The sequence below is a fragment of the Podarcis raffonei genome, chromosome 17 (assembly GCF_027172205.1).
Source record: "Podarcis raffonei isolate rPodRaf1 chromosome 17, rPodRaf1.pri, whole genome shotgun sequence".
NCBI lineage: Eukaryota > Metazoa > Chordata > Lepidosauria > Squamata > Lacertidae > Podarcis > Podarcis raffonei.
The window spans coordinates 36,182,821-36,207,383 of NC_070618.1; the positions used below are offsets into that span (position 1 = coordinate 36,182,821).

At 47.4% G+C, this 24,563-nt stretch overlaps 2 protein-coding genes and 1 pseudogene across 7 annotated transcripts in view; 2 read left to right on the forward strand and 1 right to left on the reverse strand.

The window, feature by feature from the left end:
• Window positions 1-1,799: 1,799 nt before the first annotated feature.
• PRAF2 (PRA1 domain family member 2) lies at window positions 1,800-10,473 on the forward strand. Its single transcript, XM_053371241.1, has 3 exons — window positions 1,800-2,014; window positions 7,001-7,218; window positions 8,911-10,473. The coding sequence occupies exons 1-3, from the start codon at window positions 1,836-1,838 to the stop codon at window positions 9,048-9,050; spliced, it is 537 nt and encodes a 178-aa protein (XP_053227216.1). The 5' UTR covers window positions 1,800-1,835; the 3' UTR covers window positions 9,051-10,473.
• A 5,820-nt stretch (window positions 10,474-16,293) lies between these two features.
• On the forward strand, window positions 16,294-17,078 carry LOC128405137 (THO complex subunit 7 homolog; annotated as a pseudogene).
• A 1,753-nt stretch (window positions 17,079-18,831) lies between these two features.
• CCDC120 (coiled-coil domain containing 120) overlaps window positions 18,832-24,563 on the reverse strand; it is a 38,773-nt gene continuing 33,041 nt past the window's right edge. For 3 of the 6 annotated variants that reach the window (XM_053370646.1, XM_053370645.1, XM_053370644.1), the window contains exons 6-9: window positions 23,917-23,973; window positions 22,161-22,404; window positions 21,183-21,287; window positions 18,832-20,306 (exon numbers count right to left, since the gene is read on the reverse strand). In XM_053370646.1, coding sequence (XP_053226621.1) covers window positions 19,577-20,306; window positions 21,183-21,287; window positions 22,161-22,404; window positions 23,917-23,973 — 1,136 coding nt within the window. In that variant the 3' untranslated portion in view covers window positions 18,832-19,576. The remainder of the gene's footprint in view (window positions 20,307-21,182; window positions 21,288-22,160; window positions 22,405-23,916; window positions 23,974-24,563) is intronic. The other 3 variants (XM_053370647.1, XM_053370649.1, XM_053370648.1) reach the window with 3 other exon arrangements.

Here is a 24,563-nt window from a genome sequence, read left to right on the forward strand (position 1 = left end):
AGAAAGGTTGTTTTCTGCTGCTCCAGAGAAGCGGACACGGAGCAATGGATCCAAACTACAAGAAAGAAGATTCCACCTAAACATTAGGAAGAACTTCGTGACAGTAAGAGCTGTTCGACAGTGGAATTTGCTGCCAAGGAGTGTGGTGGAGTCTCCTTCTTTGGAGGTCTTTAAGCAGAGGCTTGACAACCATATGTCAGGAGTGCTCTGATGGTGTTTCCTGCTTGGCAGGGGGTTGGACTCGATGGCCCTTGTGGTCTCTTCCAACTCTATGATTCTATGATTCTATTCTATCCTCTTGCATCTTGTTGGACTGCAACTCCCATCACCCCTGACCACTGGGTCTGGTAGTTAGGGGTGATGGGAGTTGTCCAATAACAAATGTGAGAATGGCTGATAGGCTGTTGAGGAGAATGGGAATTAGAGGGCCTGGAGAAGTCCTGCATCCACAGAAGGGCATCACCCAGTGGTATTTTGGCAGTCTATTTGAAATATTTTAATAAACGAAAGAAGATAATTGATATTCAGCCAACAACAATTATATATTACACACCCAGACTGAGGTGGAGCCACTTGGGAAAACATGGGATGAAAGGGAATAAAATGAATGCAAACTGTAAACATCAACAATATAGAAAAATAAAGGGAAATTTCCACATATGGATCTCAACATTACAGAACAGAAGAATCTTGTATTTTGAGAAAGAACCCAAAATATAAAAATTCCTGGAAGGCAATTAAAGAGGGGCAGTAGAGCTGGATGTCCAGTTTGATTGACGTTTACTGGAATCCCATTATATGCTTGGTAAAGCTGCAGTCTATGCACTTGCATCGGAGGAAGCTGGGCTGATCTCAGCGGCACATGCTGTGCAAAGCGCCCTGATCGCAGTGGGCTGCTTCTTATTCCCCACTCACCCAAGACTGCAGGCACTTTTATGCTTGTCTTAAAATAAAGCTTTAAAATAGTAATCAAGAATCTAAACTTGTGCGTGTTTTAAAATATGGTTGGGTTTTTCTTGATGTTATTGTAGGGTTGCCATAGTTCAGTATTTCATAGCTTTGTTGAGCTTTTTTTTTTAAAAAAAAGCCAATTTTTAACCTGCTTTTTTATAATAATTATTTTTTAGGAAAATCTCCCCAAAAGCCACTGCCGACCTGGGTTGCCATAGGTCCAGATTGTCACAGACACATAAGCGTTTGGTGCTGTTTTCCACTACCATATTCCAGCTATGTCCGGACGTATGGCAACCCTATTTATTGTTTTATCTTTTGTAAACCAGCTTTGAGGATGTTTTTTTGGTTTTGTTTTTTGGTGTTTTCCTTTTTAAAACCAAGCTGTGTATTACAAATCTTACGAAACGAACCAACTGCCCGGAAGCCAAACGATGTGAGCAGGGCCGGATTTAGGTTTGATGAGGCCCTGAGCTATTGAGGGTAATGGGGCCCTTTGTATGTCCAGCTGTCCTTTGCCAACAAGAAATTGTCCCTGTTTTTTGCGTTGAATATATGCTATGCGGTAATTTATGGACCTAATAGGTATCTCAAGCCATTTGCCACTGTTGCTGTATGTAGCTTTTATTTTATTTGTTTTTTATCTTATATTTTGGAAATGTACATCCAGATGTGTGTTTTCCCCTTTATTTTTTGGGGGGGCGCCCCAAGAGAGTGGGTCCCTCAGCTATTGCTTGTTCACCTTATACATAAACCCGTCACTGGATGCCAGCCCTGTTCCCACCACCGGGACTACAATTCCCATCTCTCCCCGCGGCGAGGCCTGTGCTCGCCGCGGTGCATCCTGGGGCTGGTAGTCCCGTCCCCGCCGCCCGCCAGCGAAGATGTCCGAGGTGCGGCTGCCGCCGGTGCGGGCGCTGGAGGATTTCTTGCTGGGCTCCAGCCGGCTGTCTCCGCCGGACGTGCGAGACCTGCAGCGCTGGCACAACCGCGTCGTCAACAACCTACTGTACTACCAGAGCAACTACCTGCTGGTGCTGGGCGCGGGGCTGCTGCTCGGAGGGTCAGTCCGGCGCGGGGCCGCGCAAGCTGCGCTCGCTCCTGCGCTCTCGGGGGCGCAAGATGCGCGCTGCAGCCTCGGGGGCGAGACGGGTGGGTGGGTGGGTGGTGAAAGGAGGAGCGGGGTGGAAGCGGGTTAAATCCGGGGTGAAACCCCAAATGCCTTGAGTTGGGGGCCGGATTGAGGTTGGATGAGGCCCTAAGCTGCTGAAGGCAGGGGGGCCCTTGATATGTTCGGCTGTCCTTTGTCAACAACAAATTGTGCCTTTTTTGTGTTGATTTATATGGTAATTTTAAAGCGAGATGAGTGCCCAGAGTCGGTCATGACTGGACCTAATGGTCAGGGGTCCCCTTTACCCTTTATATGGTAATTTAGGGACCTAATAGGTATCTAAAGCCATTTGCACATAACAAAATATGTATTTTATGAGGGCCGGATTTAGGTTTGATGAGGCCCAAAGCTACTGAAGGTAATTGGGCCCTTGATATGTCCAGCTGTTCTTTGTTAAAAACAAATTGTTGCTGTTTTTTGTGTTGAATATGTATGCTATATGGTAATTTATGGACCTAAAGCCATTTGCACATAACAAAATATGTATTTGTTGAGCTGAAATACAATTAAGAAGAACTATATTAATAGTAAAATACAATCAAGAAGAAGTATGTTTTTGGGGGGGTGGCCAAGAGAGTGGGGCCCTAAACTATAGTTTTAGCTTATACGTAAATTCGGCACTGGATTTAATGCATGTTCTGGTTTTGTCCATGGGCGTAGCTGGGATTTTTGTTTTGGTGGGGGGGAGCAGGCCTTTTGTTGGGGCAGAACCTCAGTCTGCTATGCATTTTTATTGATTTTTATTGATTTAGGGGGGCAGCTGCCCCTCCCTGCCCCCCCTGGGTTTGGCTCTCCTTTGTGTACCCACGCCCAGTGGCTTACACCGGTTGCAGATGCTGTAAATTGGTGATGCAGGAGTCTCCATGGCTGGATGCTGTTGGACTCCAACTCCCATCAGGAACAGCCAACGTGGCCGGAGGGAAGGGACGAAGGGAACTGTAGTCCAGCGTGATAGGGCAGGGCTTCAGGCTGCTTCTCCATTAAAGAAATCCCTATGGGTAGGAGGGGGAAAGAGATGTGCAAGGTGGAATCGCCTCTTTCCTAACCTCCCCTCCTCACTTCCTTTCATTTTATTGCTCTTGCGGTGCCTGTAGTGGTAAGATGACAGATTGCAAGCTGAAGCTTTTGGCCACGGCTCCTCTCCAACCTGGGGAAAGGGTTGCATGTATAGGGGACTCTGGTTAAACGCATAGGGGTGGCCAAGCAGACCCAGGAGTACAGGCAGTAGGACTTCTCTTAAACTGAGCCCAGAGCTCGATCATAGAATTGTAGAATTGGGAGGGTCACATTTAGTCCAACCCCAGGAAGCTGTTGTCAGTGCAAGAGCCTAAGATCCTGTGTTTCTTAGCAGTCAAATTGTTGGGGGGGGGGAGGGCTGTTCAGGATTCCAAACATGCTCCCCCACCCCCAATCCTTTATTCCCTCTCCTATACACAGTTACATGAGAGTAGGTCTCGTGGAATTTATTGGAACTTACTTCCCACTAAGGATGCGGGTGGCGCTGTGGGTTAAACCACTGAGCCTAGGACTTGCCGATCAGAACGTCGGCAGTTTGAATCCCCGCGACGGGATGAGCTCCCGTTGCTCGGTCCCTGCTCCTGCCAACGTAGCAGTTCTAAAGCATGTCAAAGTGCAAGTAGATAAATAGGTACCGCTCCGGTGGGAAGGTGCATTTCCGTGCGCTGCTCTGGTTCGCCAGAAGCGGCTTAGGCATGCTGGCCACATGACATGGAAGCTGTACGCCGGCTCCCTCGGCCAATAAAGTGAAATGAGCGCCGCAACCCCAGAGTCGTCCTTGACTGGACCTAATGGTCAGGGGTCCCTTTATCTTTACCTTTTTACTTCCCAGTAGACATACATAGTGTTTTACGAAACACTGCTCCCTTTCCCTTATGGGGTACTCAGAGGCCATCCAGAGTATTTTGAGAAGCTAAGCGGCCTGATCTTTATTCAAGGAACTGTTTCAACAGGGTCCCCACTCACCGCACGCAGGAGGGAGGGGAACCCGGAACAATGGTGCACAAGCCCTTATACAGTGGTACCTCAGGTTACATACGCTTCAGGTTACAGACTCCGCTAACCCAGAAATATTACCTCAGGTTAAGAACTTTGCTTCAGGATGAGAACAGAAATCGTGCTCCGGTGGCGTGGCGGTAGCGAGAGGCCCCATTAGCTAAAGTGGTGCTTCAGGTTAAGAATAGTTTCAGGTTAAGTATGGAGCTCCGGAACGAATTAAGTACTTAACCTGAGGTACCACTGTATAGACTTTTGAAATTGCCCACACTGTAGCCCAAGACCCGCCTCCCCCCCCAAAAAAAACACCCTCCACCATACATGCATCACAGAAGGAGGCGGTCTCCAGCAGAAATTCTGTTTGCCAGGATACCTGATGATGGTCATTGATTGCATTACCTGGGCAGTCTGGCCATTTTTTTCTGATGGTTAAGACTTTAGTTCCTGGATCCAGGTCACAGGCTCACCCTATTCACAAACAAATACGCCCTTAAGACAGGATTTGTAAGCAAAAAGACAATGGGAAGGCTTTCCCCATTTGCCTCCCTTACTGCAGAGGAATATCGGAGGTCATTGGGAGAGTCAAAATGGCTTCAGGATTGCTCTCCCATACTTTTTCAGACACATGGTTCATATATTTAGATATGTGCGCATTTACGATTATTTATTCCATATTTGAGACCTTAAAATTCTTATAACAATGGTATTGGCCTGGAAACATGGCTTCTGAGAAGAAGAATTTTCTTCCAGGATTGAGGTTCATCTAGGTCAGGGGTCTGCAACCCGCGGCTCCGGAGCCGCATGTGGCTCTTTTACACCTTTGCCGCGGCTCCGGGGCGGATACTAGCGAGGGGAGGAGGCGCATTGTGTGCCCTGACACTCCCCACTGTGGCGGGCGCTGTACTGGCTGTGACGTCGCATGGGGGCCGTTCGTGCATTAGTCACGCACCGTCCCGACGTCACCTTCCTGCCCGCCCGCTACATTGTAAGGGGCATGTACACTGGTCACTGCATTGAAAGGGGGCATGTACACTGGTCACTGTTTTGAAGGGAAGAACACACACACACAAAAAGGTAACTTGTTAATTTAACGTTTATTTCTATGAGGAGGAGTAATTCTGAGGGGTCAAACAAAGAAATAATTAAAAAAGTGACAAAAAAGTTATTTTTATAATGACGAGTTTTGCGGCTCCCAGTTTTTTTTTCTTCAGAAACGGGTCCAAGTGGCTCTTTTTGTCTTAAAGGTTGCAGACCCCTGATCTAGGTCATCCCTTCCAAGTGAACGGTGAGGTTGTGGGTGATACCAAATGGTTCAGGATGGTGAAATGCAGAATGGATTATTACAAGGACCGAAAGGATGTCCTTGCAGGAGAGGTGAATGGCAGGCACTCCGACAGAACAGAGATTAGATTAGGGTTGCTGTATTTCAAAAAGTGAAAATCTGGACACAGAAGTTGTTGAGCTTCCCCCCCCCCTTTTTTTTCTTTTTGCCCAAAGTTGTTGAACTTGTTTTGGGACTATTTTTTAATGAAATTTGCTAAAATCTACACCACCGACATTGACTGCCATACAGCCGGATTTTCCCAGACATTTCAGCAATTTCCGCCCGGAAATCTGTTTACAAGAACTGAACACTGGCTATGTCCAGGAAATTCTGGACATATGGCAACCCTAGATTAGATGCGACTGTAAAGCTACATATAACAGCAATGAAACTGCAATGTTCCATTTAGCCCTGAGAGGAGCAAGAAATAGCAGAATCAGTGTTGCAAAATCATTTCTGCCAAGGTTCTCTGATATCTGCATTATTTTTAGCAGGACTCATGGTGATCTATTGTAAACAAAGCTTATTGATCTGTCTTCTATGCATTTGTTCATCATCCTGTGCAAAAGGGGTTTTAAGGCAAATTACGGCAAAAAATATAGTGCACATAACAAAATACAAAATCCCATAAAAATAAGCAGCAATAAACAACCATTATAAGTGATCAAACACTAAATCCCAGCAATTAAAACACTCTAACCACCCAGTAATATCAGCACAATCATTGGAAAATGACAAACCAACAGTCAGTGATCAGGAAAGAGTCTGGGAGAAAAGAAAAATATTGACGTGGTGCCGGAAATATGTTAAAGTCAGTGGCAGACAAGCTTCTTTAGGGGGAATATTCCACAGGGTGATAGGGGGTGGGGACGAGAGCAAGAAAGGCCCTTGCTCATTTCACTTCCCTTCAGAGTCCCGCCCCATGACCAGTTCTCTGGCCAAATAGTAAAGGCCGCTACTTAAAACAGGTGTTAAAAGTAAGGACCAGCCCACAAGACCACCTCATGCTAACAGGATATACAGTCATACCTCAGGTTACAGACACTTCAGGTTGCATTTTTTTGGGTTACGGACCGCTGAAACCCGGAAGTACCGGAACAGGTTACTTCCGGGTTTCGACAGTCGCGCATGCACAGAAGTGCTAAATAACGTTTTGAGCATGCGCAGAAGTGCCAAATTGCAACCTGTGCGTGCACAGAAGCACCGCTGCGGGTTGCGGACGCTACAGGTTGCGAACTTGCATCCTGCACGGATCACGTTCACAACCTGAGCGTCCACTGTATTGTCTTTAAATGGAATCATAGGAGCCAACTCCTAGAGGCCTGTGGCGGCTTCGGCCCCCACAATGAAATATTTGAGGAGGCTGCCCCGCCCCCAAGTTGATGGGCATTGCCATTCAAATGGAGCTTGTGCACTGTATCGTGTGATCGGTGGTGCAGGGTGGGGCTGACCTGGGCCCCTATAATATTTTATTCAAGTGGGCACCCCTGAATGGAATTGACATTGCATTCCTAGTTCCCACCCTGCCCATTTCCTTGCAGGTACTTTCGCCCCTTATTGACTCTGCTGAGTGCTGCTCTCGTGACGCTGATCTTTGTGGGCTTCATCTGGGCGGCCGAAAACAAGGCTCCCGTGCGACGCTTCCGGCGGAATTACCCCGGCACCTGCCTCCTTACCATCCTCGGCTCGGCGTACTTTCTGGTGTCTCTTCTCGATGGCTCTGCCACCTTCTTGTTTTTCATCGCTCTGCCCATAACGTGTAAGTCCCGAAAGGGAAATGGGGTAGACATGGCAGGGGCGCATCCAGGTTAATGTGATTGTTGTGTCTCGTTGCTGAGATCTTGCAAATCTAGTGCGCTGTTAATGTTTGCATGGAACTTTAGCTTCAATATAGAATAATTCAGTAGTGCAATAAGCAGAACAATTTGCATTCTCCGACCATTCCTGAGTAGAATCTATTCTGGCATGGAAACCACAGTATTTATTTATTTTTTGAATAATTTTTTATTATTAAAACAATTCAACATTAATACATACATGTTACGAATATACAAACATACATTTCATACAATCCTTAAAAGTATTCATACATACCCACACATACCTCAATCTGTGGGATTGAATGTGGGTATGTAGGAAACCACAATATCTTAGCTTTCTCTTAAAATAAAAAAACCTCTAGTTCTCATAGAGGCTCAGATGAATCTGAAAACACACAGCCTCTGCAAAAAGCCCTGGTGCTCAGGGGTCTACCTCCCAAATGTGCTGGACCCCACATTCTGCACAAACCTCCACGTAGGTAGATTGAAGACAAACCTTCCTACATGCAACTGGGTAAGTTGCCTGAACAGCAAAACAAGTTGCATCACTGCATGGCTATTACATTTGTTCATTGAACAGCTGCAATGGTTGATTGAAGGCTGGGGTTAATCTGTGTTCCAGTCTGACTTTTGTTAGTTCTACAAAGACCAAGTCTAGGTTGATGCTCAGACACTTCCTTCTGTAATATGTGTGTAAGACAAAATGTCCTATATTTACACACCAATCAGTTCTCCCCTGCGGTGTTTCCATGATACAGTTAGGGCTCAGTGCATGCTGCAGTGCTGCTGGAGCCCAGAAAACCTACATCATGTTGTATTAAGTCCAGAGTCTCTCAGCTTTCACTTTTTAAAAAAAGTAAGGTTCTAGTGCTGGTAGTTGAGAAGTTAAGCTCAGAAGTGTTTGGCGCAACAGCTGAAATCTTTTGATGAGTAGGAGCCAGTCGTGGGGCTTCTGTGATCTGCATGGCTCCTTCCTTTATCCAGAATAAAGTATGCACAATAATTAAAAATGCAGAAAGAGCCATCCAATTTAAGAGAAATCATGCAAATTTGCTCTTTTCACCTAGTTTATTTTGGTTTCAGCATTTTATTTTACAGTATTTTTTATTAGGCAAGGGTACCGACAGCCCAGGGATGCGGGTGGCGCTGTGGGTTACCTCGGCCAATAAAGCGAGATGAGCGCCGCAACCCCAGAGTCGGTCACGACTGGACCTAATGGTCAGGGGTCCCTTTACCTTTACCGACAGCCCAGGCTGTGTTTGCCTGTCTTTCTCCTTCTCACGCTCATGGAGTTGAATGATGGAAAATCTCCCTACAGCTCCTAGGAAAGCTTGTGGTAGAGAGGAAAGGGCTACTCCAGCCTTGTACTTTTTGCCCTGGATGAATGAACTTACTTTCTTCTTTGGCGATCCCTCGTAGCCGAGTAAGATTGTCTTCCATAAACACGGTTTTAACAATGAGTCTGTAAGTGACTGTGGAGGCCAATTCTGGACCCACACGTCCTTCAGACATGTGGCCTATATATCTATGTACGTGTTTGCCTGGTACATTTATGAACCTTTATTATATACGTAAGACCTTAATTTATTTATTTCACCCTTCTGCCTCCCCCAACCCTTTCTCCACTGCAGTGACCCTCATCCATGCCTCCCTGCGTCTTCGAAACCTCAAAAACAAGATTGAGAACAAGATAGAGAGCATCGGACTCAAGCGCACTCCCATGGGTCTGCTCCTGGAAGCCCTAGGACAGGAACAGGAAGCCGGATCCTAGACGATTCCCTTTTAATTCTCCCTTTTCCCTTTGGAAATATGCTACCTTCCTTCCATTGACTGTTCACTTTCCCCCTCTCTGATCCCTAGCCTGTGTGCTATCTGTTCACTTAACCCAACCTAGCGGCCCAGCTATGAGCTCATGCAAAAGGCGGCCTGTGTCCTGTGGAGCAGAGCAGATGGCCATTGGGACTCCCTGTCCCCAGTGAATGAGGCTTGATAGGAGAGTAGAAGGGGAACAGCAAATAGAGTGGAAATCAAGGTAGTATTTCTTACTGGCCGTTAAGTATTAAGTACTGGGACTCTTTACCTGTTTAAGTTTAAAAGGGTTCCAGTGCATGAGAAAGGGAGAAGAAGCTGAAAATAAGATTTATGGAAGGCAAGGCTGTATTATCTTTTTTATAAAAAAACAACTGGTGTAAAATGTTAGACTGTAGTATGCCTAGACACATTTAAAAAAACAAACGACCCAAGGATCAGGACTTGATCCTAGAGCAAAGAACAGTAGCCAGCCAACCCATTAAAAGGGAGCCTTGTTCTAATTATTCCAAGCGCGGGCAAACTTTAGTATTTACTAGTATAGCATTACTTAGCATTTATATAGCAGCTCCAAACACTCCCAAGTGCTCCACCTACAGCATGTAATCCTTTCAACAGCCATGTTGTGCACCTCAGTATTTGATCCCCACATTGCAGCTGGAGGGAGGTGGGGCCAGCAGAAAGCTGCTTGCCTTAGCCTATAATGGCGGAGGTGGTCTTCTGTAGAACACCTGGCCTCTTGTTTTCAGAAAAGGGAGATTAGGCAAGAGTTCGGATTGGATGGAGGAAAGGGGGAAAGTAATTTTGAAGAAGCTCTAGCTAAGTCAGAAATGGGGAGCCTTTTCTGGAACTACAGCTCACATGTCTCTAGTAATTCATCGGGCTAGTAATTCATTAACCCTGTGGGCTTCCCTTATCTTATGCATTGTGTGGAAAGGACACTCCAAAGTTCAGAAGCTGTGTAGCAACCTATACATTCCGCTCCGCAGAGGGAACCCCCAGCCCAGGCAAACAGCGAGAGGTTCTTAAGAGGAGCAGAAGAGGCTTGTCTAGCCATTTCCAGAGACCAGTCAGGCAGAGTTTGACTCCTTGTCTTTTGCAGAGTCCTTACAGTATTCAAAACTTCAGAGAATGGACCAAACCCTGGTATAGTGTGTCTTTAAGAGATGTAGCTGAAGGGTAGGATGTTTTAATAAAATGAAGGAGCTTGGAGATTCTACAAGCATTGCCAAAAATAACAACTGTCCGAGGGGTTCAGATATTGTACCTCTCCATTTCTTCTGTATGCAGTTTGCATTTATTGGGTAATGGGAGGAAATCAGTTTCGAAACCCTCTGTATGGCACTTTTTTTTGCTAAAAAAATTGTTATTGATTGACAAAATGACTTAATCACTAAGTCTCTCTCTCTCTCTCTCTCTCTCTCTGTGTGTGTGTGTGTGTGTGTGTGAAGGGGAGGTGGCCGCCTCTGTACCCCTCAATTTTGTGTGTATGAGGAAGGAAAAAGCAAGCACAACCATTGCAACCTTTTACTCTTGCTTGCCTTTCAGAAGCCCTACGCCCAGCAGTGGATTCCTTCAATCTCTCTCGCCCGATTCATGACCCTTCTGCCAATGTGCCCCTCGATTAAACTGTGTGCTAATTTGATCGTTCTGTGACAGCAAACATTTCTGCTTGCTGGATGGGACAATCTTCCCTCTCCTCCCCCTGCCCGTTCTTCTAGGGGTTCTCTAACAGTCCCCTGAACCAATTTGGGAGGACAAGGCCTGTTATGCTAGCAGAACTCTTTGCGCTGGTTCTTGCTAGTGCGTCTATTTCGCTGAATCCAGTCCTGTATGCATAAGACCAGTAATCCATAGCTGAAGGAGTCGTTTCTTGGCTCTCTCCATAGGTTGTGCTTTGGTTTTAGCCATCTGTGTGCTCGACAGCAGTGCCAACTAAGTATTTCTACAACACTTGCCAGTGCTCAAAGGCCTTCTCTTACGTCACAGCTGGGGAACCTGTAGGATTCCAGAAGTTGGCCACTCTTGAGGTCAGGGTCAGCTCTTGGTGTTCTTCTTGTGTTCAGAACTGGTCCAAGATGTTTTGCTGCCCGTGGCAGATCAGCAAATGCCTCCCCTCCCTGAGTCCAGCCGTATAGCTCCCAGCCAGGTTATTTTGGCACCCTGAGTCAGAAAATCCCACAAAGTAATTCCATAACAAGTTGCTTCACGGCACCCAAAACCTGCTCACCTCACCCTGCCTAATGGTGAAGTCAGTCTTGTCCCCCCCTTCCTGGGAGTGTGGTTGGGTACCCATTCTTCCCATTTCTTGGGCCAGCTTGCTAAAGATGAGGTCAGTTGGACTGAGTAGAATAATAATAATAATAATAATAATAATAATAATAATAATATTTATATGCTGCCCCAGCCACTTTGGGCAGCTTCCCACAAAAGATTTAAAATCTCAGACATTAAAAACTTCCCTATACGGGGCTGACTTCAGATGTCTTAGGAAAGTCAGATGGTTGTTTATTTCCTTGACATCTGATGGAAGTGTATTCCATAGTGTGGGTGCCACTACCGAGAAGGCCCTGTGCCTGGTTCCCTGTAACTTCACTTCTCACAGTGAGGGAACCGTCAGAAGGCCCTCGGTGCTGAATCTCCCTGTCTGGGCTGAATGATGGGGGTGGAGATGCTCCTTTGGGTATACAGGGCCAAAGCCGTTTAGAGCTTTAAAAGTCATTTTGAACTTAACACCGGAGGCTTTCTTCATTCACCTTTTTATACCCCAGGCAGGTAACAGTATTTTCAGGACCTGCTTTCCAACACTAAAGCCCACCCCACTCCTCAAATTTGTTTTACAGAGGAGAAGAAAACACATGGCACTAACCAACAAGTTGTCACAGGTTGACTATGAATGACAATGTGGGCTTAAAAACTAAAGTAGACAAATCGGAAACTGCGTCCCATCTGATGAAATTCAGATAGCAGCTCTCCCAGGTCTGAAGGGAGTTTGTGTCAACCCTGCAGTTTCTTCGGGTCCTGCCAATTATTTCATTAGGGGCCTCCTGTCCAAAGCATGCAGTCTCTCATTTGTGGCCATGCATCCTTGAGTTAATGAGATACAGCATTTGATAACCACAACTAAGAGCTATTTTCCTATATTATAATTACAAACTTCCCTGCAGTATTTTCTGAGGAACTGCAATTTGTGAAAACGTTAATTTTCTCCCGATTGGAGCACACTCTAGGAACACTGCAGTAGAAGTTGGGTCAGGGTGCATCTCTCAGTTCTCTCAGCCTTGATGGCTAAATGCCTGCATGAGTGTGGACCCAATTTAAAATCAAAGTGCTTGAGGAGATATGAAAGGTCTGTCGCAGATGCCTTTAATGCATGCCAGCCATCAACTGAGGAAGCAAAACGAACTGTTCTAAAGCTTAAGGTGGTTACCGCCTTAAACATACTTATCAACATCTCTAGGACTTCCAACAAAATAGAGTGGTACCTCGAATTACAAATGCTTTGGGTTACAAACTCCACTAACATGGAAGTAGTTGCTCCAGTTTGCAAACTTTGCCCCAGGTTGAGAATGGAAATTGTGTGGCGGCAGCGGGAGGCCCCATTAGCAAAAGCGTGCCTCAGGTTAAAAATGGACCTCCGGAACGAATTAAGTTCGTAACCTGAGGTACCACTGTAGGGCTAGTTGTGGGCATTGTGAAGTGCTCATAACTGCTGCTTTATAATAATAATAATAATAATAATAATAATAATAATAATAATAATAATAATAAATTTTTATTTATACCCCGCCCTCCCCAGCCAAGACTGGGCTCAGCGCGGCTAACAACCAATAATAAAAACAAGTTGATTAAAATACAATTTAAAAGAATTATTATTATTATTATTCTCTTTTTAACATCTACATGAAGCCGCTGGGAGAGATCATCAGGGGATTTGGTCTGGGTGTCCATCAATATGCAGATGATACCCAGCTCTACCTCTCTTTCAAATCAGAACCAGTGAAGGTCCTGTGTAAGTGCAGTGGTACCTCAGGTTACATACGCTTCAGGTTACAGACTCCGCTAACCCAGAAATAGTACCTCGGGTTAAGAACTTTGCTTCAGGATGAGAACAGAAATCATGCTCTGGCGGTGCGGCAGCAGCAGGAGGCCCCATTAGCTAAAGTGGTGCTTCAGGTTAAGAATGGACCTCCGGAACGAATTAAGTACTTAACCCGAGGTACCACTGTACTGTTCTTGGGGGGACGGGGCGGGCTGGTGTGGAGGACTCTCTGGTCTTGAATGGGGTAACTGTGTCCCTGCAGGACCAGGTATGTAGCCTGGGAGTCATTTTGGACTCACAGCTGTCCATAGAGGTGCAGGTTAATTCTGTATCCAGGGCAGCTGTTTACCAGCTCCATCTGGTACACAGGCTGAGACCCTACCAGCCCATGGACTGTCTCGCCAGAGTGGTGCGTGCTCAAGTTATCTCTTGCTTGGACTAGTGCAATGTGCTCTAAGTGGGGCTACCTTTGAAGGTGACCTGGAAACTACAACTAATCCAGAATGTAGCAGCTAGACTGGTGACTGGGAGCGGCCGCTGAGACCGCATAACACTGGTCCTGAAAGTCCTACACTGGCTCCCAGTACGTTTCCGAGCACAATTCAAAGTGTTGGTGCTGACCTTGAAAGCCCTAAATGGCCTCGGTCCTGTATACCTGAAGGAGCATCTCCACCCCCATTGTTCTGCCCGGACACTGAGGCCCAGCTCCGAATGCCTTCTGGCGGTTCCCTCACTGCGAGAAGCGAGGTTACAGGGAACCAGGCAGAGGGCCTTCTTGGCGCCTGCCCTGTGGAACGCCCTCCCATCAGACGTCAAAGAGATAAACAACTACCTCACATTCAGAAGACATCTGAAAGCAGCCCTGTTTAGGGAAGTGTGTGACATTTTAATGTATTTTTAATCTTTGTTGGAAGCCGCCCAGAGTGGCTGGGAAAACCCAGTTAGATGGCCGGGGTACAAATAATAAATTAATATTATTATTATTAAACTAATTGAGTCAAGTTTAAATTGTTATTACTCTGGCTCTTCCTAGAATTCGATATGGTATTTAAATGCAGATTTGCTATTGCAAATTGACGGCTTTGGAAACTGATCCACACATGGAACTTGATGCACAAAACAAGAAGAAAGAGAAAGGAATTGGTTTGTGTGCAGTGGCGTTTTGCTTCTACTGCAGGGAGTGGCAATTCCTCCTAATCACTGCAGTCGCCTAAAAAGTTGCTCCAGAATGCTTGTGAGAAACAGCATGGGAGGCAGTGCTGGTGGGGAGGAATCGGCTGAAATCCCTCTCCTGATCCCTTTCTCAAGCAAGGCGGCTCCATGGACCCCGGCCCCCTCCACAAACAAGGGAGTCCTTCTGTTGGCAAAGGAGAAACTCTAGATCCAGCCCATTCACTCAATTTCACCCAGCGCTTGGGTTTGCTAGAGTTCATCCAGTGCACATGTTCAGACAGGATGCAGCCATGAAAAAAGAAGTGTGAGTTATCTTTGCATTTTTTTAAAAAAGCAGCTATATACTGCAACCTATTCTGTCTAGTTTTTTTTACATTTCTGCATACTCTTGAAAGGGGGACACGGGTGGCGCTGTGGGTAAAAGCCTCAGCGCCTAGGGCTTGCTGATTGAAAGGTCGGCGGTTCGAATCCCCACGGCGGGGTGCGCTCCCGTTGCATGGTCCCAGCGCCTGCCAACCTAGCAGTTCGAAAGCACCCCCGGGTGCAAGTAGATAAATAGGGACCGCTTACTGGCGGGAAGGTAAACAGCGTTTCCGTGTGCGGCTCTGGCTTGCCAGAGCAGCGATGTCACGCTGGCCACGTGACCCGGAAGTGTCTGTGGACAGCGCTGGCCCCCGGCCTCTTGAGTGAGATGGGCGCACAACCCTAGAGTCTGTCAAGACTGGCCCATACGGGCAGGGGTACCTTTACCTTATACTCTTGAAAATAAAGGGACGGTGCTTACCACAACACTATTTTGGATATACACTTGAATTAGTGAGTTGCTTTACTTAAAACAGTTGTTTTCGCATCTCAATCAACAGCAGTTTGCTCCAATAGTGATCTTGGATGGCGAGTGCTGCCAAAGATCGGACACAAAATGTGGGCCCAGGAGGGAGGAATCGGCAAACTCTGAGGTTTGCTGAAACGCAAAAAGAGAGAGGAAAACCTTGAGGAGGTAATCCCACCAAAAAAAGTGCAACAAGCATGCTGAATGTTTAATCAGCTGGAAAATTAATACAGAAAAGCTGGCCAGGTGGATGAGAAAGCCCTAAGGAACATTGGGACCAGCCTTGTACAAGAGCGAGTCTTGGCTCATGTAGTCTCCCGTTGTCTACACTGCCTGGTCACAGCTCTCTAAGATTTGAGACCAGGAGTGATTTGCAGCTCTAACTGGAGATGCAGGGGATCAAAATCAGCACCTTCTGCATGCAAAACAGTTGTACCACCACTGAGCTATGGTCAGGACTGTATGTTGGTGGGCCCCCGCCAAGGGTGCAGGTGAGGAGGGGGAGCAAAATCGGCTTTAAAATATGTCCATAAATATGTCTACAAACAAAAATATCAATTATTGCCACTTAAGAAAAGGTTTTAAAAAAAGGGTGAATTGAATGGGTGGAGGGGGTGGGATTTGGAGGAGAGGCTGTAAGAAGAGCTAATTTGTCCATGGCTAGGGGTCGCGATCTGGATGGTTCTGCCAGGGGCGGAAGATCACCTAGCTATTGTTCTGGGTATGGTCCTTCCACTAGTAGAATGGCCCGTTGCAGAAATGGGAGCGCTCTTGCCAAGAAGTGAGAGCACGCTGCAACATTTTGTTGCAGGGGCCCCCTTGCAATGTATTGAGGAAGGGCTGGAAGTGTGTGCGGCAATTTTGGTGCAGGTGCAGTTTTTCCTCTGCCCACTGAGTAATTATGGAGTTTTCACCACGCGTAGCAATTACAAGCGAAGGATTTACAGACTAGAGAATACTTTTGGTGTTGGTGCCGCAACCAACCTACTTTTGAGGACATCAAGAACAAGATAAGTGTGTGTGGCAGGGAGGGTAAACTAATCACACAGCCCACTGTGCGTGTGTGTGTGTGTGTGGATACATCTTATACCCCACAACATGTCCCAGAGGAAACCACAATCTCACACGAGAGCATGGCTCAAAGAAAATGGGATATTGGCTCGCTCGCTCGCCGCCATGGGCGCCATCACCGATGATGAAGTTATTCGCAAACGACTATTGATTGACGGAGATGGTGCTGGCGACGACAAATTTGTTGGTGAAGAGTTTCATCAAGTGCAACTCCGGATCCCATGAAGGCGGCTACACCCAGTACCAATGCATGCTGAGCACTCTGTCACAGTGTAAATTTTCAATGGGAAAAACCTTGCTTGTATATGATATGAACCTCAGAAAAATGGAGAACTACGAAAAAATCTACAATGATACAGAAATAGCTGCAGCACATGAGAAAATTGCAGAGTGCAAAAAGCAGATTCTTCAGGCAAAAAGAATACGAAAAAAATTGCCAAGAATATGATGCTTTGGCTTAAGTAATACAGCATCATCTGGATAGGCATGAAACACTCAAGCAGTTAGAAGCTCTGGGAAAAGAACTTCAGCATCTCTCCCATATCAAAGAAAATGTGGAAGACAAACTGGAGTCGAGACGAAAGCAGTTCCATGTACTTCTGAGCACCATCCATGAACTTCAGCAAACACTGGAAAATGATGAGAAGCTTTCAGAAGCAGAAGATGCCTCAGATACACCGATGGTTTCTGCAGATAAACAACAGACAGACCCTGGATATAGCTCCATAGCTCCATAGCCTGGCAGCCAGTGGATACTTTTTTCTTTTCTTTTGGTCTCCTGAGAAACTAGATTGTATTTCCATTGGAATGCATTTGACTTAATGTTTGAAATGTCTTTTTAATACAATAAATAGTTGGTATTACATTAAAAAAAATATGGGATATTGAGGGGTATGATACCTACGAACTAAAAACTTTCCAAATTTTTACATTGGTCAAGTCACTGGGGGCTAGTTGCTCCTCTTAAGCCTGTTCCCAGTCAAGGTGGATGCCGCCCTTTGCCTCTCAGTGCACAGAGGGGAAATTCTGATTGCTCTCTTAGTGACTCCATGTATAGAACCAGGAAAGAGTAGCCAATCCCGATTAATGCAGAGCAAAACAGAATCCAGAGGGCCAGGACTGCTCTTGCCTCCCAGGGCATGCTGTTTGCACCAAGAACACAAGACACTTCGACTCGGTACCTGAAGCCACCACACAACACAGCCTCACTCGCCTTTACAATCTTTATTATAGAAACCCTTTCTCATTTCATATGCACAGTGCTCAGTTTTACATTCAGGCCCCCAATATACAATCTGTACAGCAGTGAATATTAAAAAGACACGCAAGACAGTGACTCTGCTGCTGTGAACCTTGGTCCGTCACAGAGGGAAGTGGCGAGAGGGGTTGGGGTGGGGCGAAGAGCCCTCCTTTCTCCCTCCTTCACCCCACCCCCTCCCTTACCCCGCCCCTGTCCCCAAATATGATCTGGATTCAATGGGCAAAAACAGAGATTATTAAACAACGTGACCACTTGTTGTGCAGCTGTGAAGAGGAAAAACCATCACATTTTTAAAAAAGCTTTTAAATGAAAGCAAGGGTTTATTTTTCCTTCATAACATTGCGGGGGCGGGCGGTGGCATGGTTGAATGGGGTTTGTGAAGGGGTCTCTCTGCCTGTGCTTTTTAGACATGGGACAGGCAGCGCTGCGCATTGGGGCTGCTGTGTGGCAAACGCCCATGTTTACAGAGATCTTCCCACATGTGAAAAGTCTGCCCGCCTGTTTTCCCGTGGGAGCCACACTCGCCCGCGGACCGAGTCAAATTTCGCACTCGCAGCTGTAACAGAAACCCCCGCGGTTCCCACAGCCACCATAACGGTGTTTCAGCCGGTAGCTTCTGACACCACCCCACTTTCTACATAATTTTTAAAATTATTATGGGGCACTAAGCCTGTGGCTCTCAAAGGTCTTGTTGGGTTCACAACTCCCTTAAGTCCCAGGCAGCAAAGCCATGGGTCATGGTCACTGTTATGGAACAACCTCTGGGCAACGACGGGGGGGTGGCGGGGGGTGGAGAGAGACATGTTCCTCACCTTCGATTTGAGATGAACTGAAAGCAAGAACTCTCATTCTATAGCACCCATCCCAGTTTCACCTGCCAGGAAGCAGCTGGAGTTTTTTTTTAAAAAAGGAGCTTGCATTTCCCTTACCTGAAGTCCCTTTTCTGCAGAAGTCTCCCCCCAAAACACCCCTTGTCAGAAGTGGGCAGGGGGATGAACAGAAATTGCTCATGTGGTGTGTGTGGGGGGGTGTAGATTATTTCCCCCTTTTCCGGACATTTTTAAAGAGAACTGAAATTCCACAGTCTGCGCTATGCAGCCTTTTGCCCACAAGAAACATCTGCACACTCCTCCACGATACATTCCAGGGTCTCGGGTTGAAAACGCCACACCCTGACCCACAGCACCAGGGCAGAAATGTTGCACCACTCCCGAGGGAACACAAGAGGATGCAACCTGCAGCAGTTAAACCCTTGGGGAGGGGAGTGAGTGGCAGTGGGGTACAGTAAATACATATCCCCCCCTAAAATAAAATCTCAAATCGGAAAAGTTTAATAATGTGTAGGAAGAACTGGAGAGACATCCCAGTTGTGTGTCCAGTGTGACATGCAACAACCTCCCTTCACACTCTCAATTTCTCTCTCACACACACATACACACACAGATATATAGATATAGTATATAAACCCTGCCAGCAGGGAATTCCCGCCCCCCCCAACATGGTGTAACACACGCACACACGAGGCACCAGCGAAGAAAAGAAAAAGAGACCAAACTCTATTTCCCCTTGGGGGAAAAAAGCAGAGTGGGGGGGTCAGACCAATGTCCCCGGGGGTGGCTGCTCTGTGGAGTCCAAGCTGTAGAGGCCAGCAGAGTCATCCATGTAAAGCAGTTCCCCAAAAGGTCTTGAGAGGGCATAGCAGGGCATCAAAAGGTGGAAGGGAGCGAGAGAGAGAAAAAGAAGAAGAAGAAGAAGAGAATTAGGCAAGGAGGAACACAGCAAGAAGTGTAGATATCTTCCATTCATCCCATGACAGTCCACCCCAAACTCCAGCCCCCTGGCCGCTCAAAATCATTCAGAAATGGACCAAGAGGCAGCAACAAAAGGGTGCTCCTCCACCCCCCAACCCCCCCCAATAATGCACTTTTAGTGGGTGGGGAGAAACAACAACAGAAAACAAAGCACAAGAATTCCAGAGCAGCTGGGGAAAAGTGCAGCATGGTGGAAGTGCCTGAAAGAAAAGAGAGAGCAGAAAGAATGACAGACAGACTCTGCAGAAGTGGTGTTAGGGGATGTGGCGTAAGGCAAGCAGGATGAACGGGGCGGATGCAGTTACCGGGGCAAATAGTGCAGTCGTGCCCCATACCTGCCATATAGCGGCTGCCCGGCATAGCTCACTGAGTGGGGCAGCCCCCCTGGCGTCCCATAGTAGCCCGTCTCGGGGTTGGCGGCAGCTGGCTCGTAGTAGCCACGGAGCGGCTGGTGGCTGGGGTGCGAGGGTCCCCGTCTCTCCAGCGCCCCCCGCTGGCTGACTCCGGCGTTGCGCAGGTACCAGTCCCGGAGTCCCTCCAGGGCCAGGGCTTTGTGGAAGTTGCGCTGAGGGGGCAGCGGGGGCCCATAACCGACCTCCCGGGACTGGGGGGGCAGCAGCGGGCCGCAAGATTTGGTGCGGGCAGCCGGGCGGGCTCGGCGCTGCAGCGGGCTCTCGGGAAAGGCCCCCCACTCCAGCTGGGGGGGCCCATCCCGGCGTGAAAGGTGGTCGCCGCCGCCCCAGCACCTGCGTTCCAGGTAGTAGTCCAGAAGGAGGTCATTGTAAGGGGGCCGAGGGTTGCGGCCAGAGATGGAAGGGGTCAGGGCCTCTGCACTTTTAAAAGGGGGCGCAGCGGGGAACAGGGGGTCATCCGAAGGGGCCCGCTCAATCAGGGCTTCCGAGCTGTTGCTGCGACGGGTCCGAGCGGCGAAGAGGGAGGCCCGGTCAGCGCTGGTGTCGCGGCTCGGGGGTCCGAGCTGGGAGTCGTGGCTGCCTGACCATTGCCGGGGGTGTAGAGCTGGGGCCTCGGACCTGAGACAGAGAAAGAGAGAGAGGTGTCAAGAGAAGCCATTCCAGATGTTTGTGGAACCTGTTGCAGATGTGAGGAGAAAGTCACGGGTTTGGCAGTCATGCAATAATTATTTGGGGGGAAAGAGGTGTATCGCATACTCTCTAATAATTCTTCTAGGGTATCTTAAAGGAAGATGTGAGATCAGAACATTCTAATTTAGATGGGGATTTGATAACAGCTGCCAAAATATTGAAATGGCATACTCCAATAGTTCCAACACAACAAGAATGGCTTGATAAAATTTGTTGCCACTATGACTCAGTTAACAGAACAGCCTGTTTAAGGCAAACATAAAGGTAGAGAAAGATCCCCCTTTATTAAATATATGAAATGAGAACATCAACTAGAATTCTTTAAAGCCTTTTCAGTGCTGCAGTTATAATAATTTACGATACAGAAACTTAAAGCAATATTTAATATAACATTTTAGAATGTATTTATAGCTGTATCACATGAGGTTAAAGTTTATTTTAACGTAGAATGATTTAGATGTCAATTTGGTGACTATTAGAATGTAGTAGGTCTATAATTATAAAAACATCTATAAAAATGTGACTTTCTTATCTTATAATAATAATTATGATCAGCGCTTTTTTTTTCTTTCTAAAAAATGTTTAGGGGTAATCTCATTTTCCTACTCATGTTGAAATACTGCCCCTCAATGAGGCCAAACTTAAATTCACAAAATGTTTAGGGGTATGCGTATCCTTGCGCCCCCCCCCAGGAAAAAAGCACTGATTATGCTCAGCTACACTTCTCACAAATTCCACATACACCCCCACCCCACTCTGCCTCCAGCCCAACCTCTGGGGGTGGAAAGCCAGCATTTTGCCTACCTGAACTGGTGGCCGCCTGTGCAAGCGCTTCTTGCCAGCACTGGGGTTGCAGGCACACTCCGGCCCTCGAAGCTGGAAGCACTCCTGGGGAGTGTGCGGCTTGGGCTGAAAACAAGCGAAGACAAAATCATTCCTAAAAGAGCCAGTCCCATTCAGCCCCTACGGACACCACTCTGTACATGTTCATGTACAATTAGCTACAATTAGCCTCTCGCCCTGCAGCGTTATTTGAGCTTTTCTGTGCATTTTGTTATTCTTGAGAAACGTAGAAAATAACAAGATATATTTATCCAAAAGTCTTCAAACTTACACGACCCTTTAAAAATTAGCTGATGAAGGTGAATACATCGAAACAGGGCCCTGTCCTGGTTTCTAATCCATAATTTAAGATTGCTAGGCAGTGTGTGGAGAACACACTGATGCTGGGAAAGATGGAGGGCACAAGGAGAAGGGGGCGACAGAGGACGAGATGGTTGGATAGTGTTTTCGAGGTTACCAGCATGAGTTTGACCAAACTGCGGGAGGTAGTGGAGGACAGAGGTGCCTGGCGTGCTCTGGTCCATGGGGTCACGAAGAGTCGGACACGACTAAACGACTAAACAACAACAAGGCAGGCATCATTTTTATTTTTTTTAAGTTTCTCTCTGTTGAAGAAACAAACCCAAACACCCTGCCATAGATGGCCAGCACTTGGGTTACAGTCTAGCTCACTCCCTTTCTCCGTCATAGGCCAGCTTTCCGTTGGCGGGGAGCTGTGTGTTTTGCACTTTTATGTGGGGCAGCATTCAAAAATGGCACCCGGCCTCTTCAGCCTGACGTTCTACAGTCCCACCTCCTTTTGCTGCTTGTGTCCTTGCAATGGGCCCTTAAGGGGGCTCCCTGGGCATCAATCAGTTCAGCAGCAAACTCCCTCCTCCCTCTGGTTCACTTTGTTACTGGAGAGACACATGCAAAAGGCCAAAGGCATCTGCTAGTCACCTGGCAGGGCTGGCAACAGAGTTCCTGCGGTCCTTGCCCTCGTTGTACAGGTCCGGCTGCAAAAGCCGCCATCCTGGTCGGCGGTCGGGGCTACTGGAGATGGCACGCAGGTGATCTCGGGCCTTAGGTGGCGAAGGACGGTCAAAAAAGGTCCCCTGGTGGTTAGAGACTTTGGAGGGGTGAAAGCTGTGGGGGTCGTCTGAGGACAGAGCACAGGGCACAGAGTAGAAGCATCCGCACACCCCTACCTCGGCAAAAAACAACAACAATAAAAAAATATGGTAGTCCAACAGTTTATGCTTTCTGAACATAAATGTGATCATCCTCAGCCTGGATATTTCAGATGCTGATGACACCACGGTTGCAGGTTTGATCCCCATAAGGGACAGCTGCATATTCCTGCATTGCAGGCGGCTGGACACAATGCAATGGAGAAAGTTAGAAGTCCTAGCAGAAAGGGGCAGAAAGTATGCTGTTATGCAGCTGCTGCCTGCAGTCTGGAATGGTACAGCCCAGGAGCAGTTTTACCATAGGATGAGGGTCCTTCAGAGGAGGACCAGGGAGTTCCTAGAGGAGGTACCAGCTCATCTGACTCAGTTCCCCCGTATGCTGCATCAACTGGGATCTGTGCTCTCACTCGGCTGGGCGAATCAACAGCACTGCTCAATCCTGGGGCCACCCCTGCTCCTCTGTTCTCCTGGTGCCCCAACACTGTGGGGACAGTAAACAATGCTACAGGCCAATGAGTCACCCTCCTTAGATGTGCCCATTTTCAGGGCAGAAAATAAGTAACACCAACAAAGCTATTTTGGCCACGTTACATTTGAGGGTTTCTTCGCCACCTTTGATTTGGTCTGGCAAATGTGCTATGAGAAGGTTCTCTTCCCCCTCCCTGACCCCTTCCACATTAGTACATGCTTCTTCCAAGAAGCTGACTCCAAAATAGGGTTTATTTTTAATTCATTCATTCATTAAGACGCCACCCACAAACACACCCCTTTATACTAGCAGACGGGCAGGTAAGACTTTGAGCACACTTATGCAGAGTCTCTTTGCTTCATCATCTCCGGGGCAAAAGATGAGGGACCAAGTGAGCCTGAGCCTTCAGCATCTCTCATTTACGGTAATAATAATAATAATAATAATAATAATAATAATAATAATAATAATAATTTATTTATATCCCGCCCTCCCCAGGCAAAGCCAGGCTCAGAGCGGCTAACAACAGTAAAAATAGCACAATTTACATAAAATCAGTCAATTAACTGAAATATATTCTAAAATCAGTTCAGAATCAAATTAATGGCAACCATTGGGCTAGAGTTCTATGAGGATTACCGAAGGAGGGGGTCAGACTGTGCCTTGGCCAAAGGCCTGGTGGAACAGCTCTGTCTTGCAGGCCCTGTGGAAAGATGTCAAGTCCCGCAGGGCCCTAGTCCCTTGTGACAAAGCGTTCCACCAGATCGGGGCCACAGCCGAAAAAGCCCTGGCTCTGGTCGAGGCCAGCCTAACCTTCCTGTGGCCCAGGATCTCCAAGATGTTTTTATTTGAAGATTGTAAGGTCCTCCGTGGGACATACCAGGAGAGGCGGACCCGTAGGTATGAGGGTCCGAGGCCATATAGGGCTTTAAAGGTTAAAACCAGCACCTTAAACCTGACAAAGGCACCCCTTTAGCCTCTTGTCATTTACCCAGAACCACCAACCGCTCCCTCCTTAATCTAGGAAAGAAAGACAGGGGCCGCAGACCACACTTACCATTTTCATGGCTGGCCGATTCGGAGAGGGAGCTGCTCTCTGAATGGAAAGCCTCTTCTTTTTTGTTTTGTTTTGATGAAAGAGAGATAAATCAGGGATCAATCAGAAAACAGGGTGTGATGACTAGCATACCAGAAGGATAGGGTGGGCACCGAGCAGCTTGGGTAGGAGAACTGCTACCTTCACACAAGTTCACTCCTACAAGAGGAGGAATCACGGTAAGAAACCCTCACATTGCCAGGAAGTGCACTCGCTCTATTGGGCTACCAGGAGAAGGGGCACCTTTTGGACCAAGACTCCTTATCCCAGGGGAAAGCTGTCAAGGGCTGCAATCCAGTAGTGGTTAGGGCCACCCACAAAATATGCCCTGGAAGGTCTCCCTGCTCCCATGAAGCAGATTTTGAAGGCGTGCTTCAGATTTTGAAGGCTGCGGTGGAATGGAGAGGAGGGCGAAGATGTTCCATGGCACAAACCAGAGGTGGGGAACGTGTGGCCTTCCCAGTATTGCTGGACTCCCACTCCCTTCGGCTCCAGGCTGCACAGTCAATGTTGGGAGCTGGAGTCTGGCAACACGTGAAGGACCTCCCTGGCTCCGCCACCACGGGCACAAGCAGAAATCTTCTGCACAAGTGGTACAGCAGGGTGGA

Bases quoted from the DNA above. Each gene is read 5' to 3' on its own strand.
- PRAF2 (XM_053371241.1), top strand. From the start codon at position 1,836: ATGTCCGAGGTGCGGCTGCCGCCGGTGCGGGCGCTGGAGGATTTCTTG. The intron at 2,015-7,000 runs GTCAGTCCGGCG...ATTTCCTTGCAG, and splicing joins GCGGGGCTGCTGCTCGGAGG to GTACTTTCGCCCCTTATTGA. The intron at 7,219-8,910 runs GTAAGTCCCGAA...TCTCCACTGCAG, and splicing joins CATCGCTCTGCCCATAACGT to TGACCCTCATCCATGCCTCC.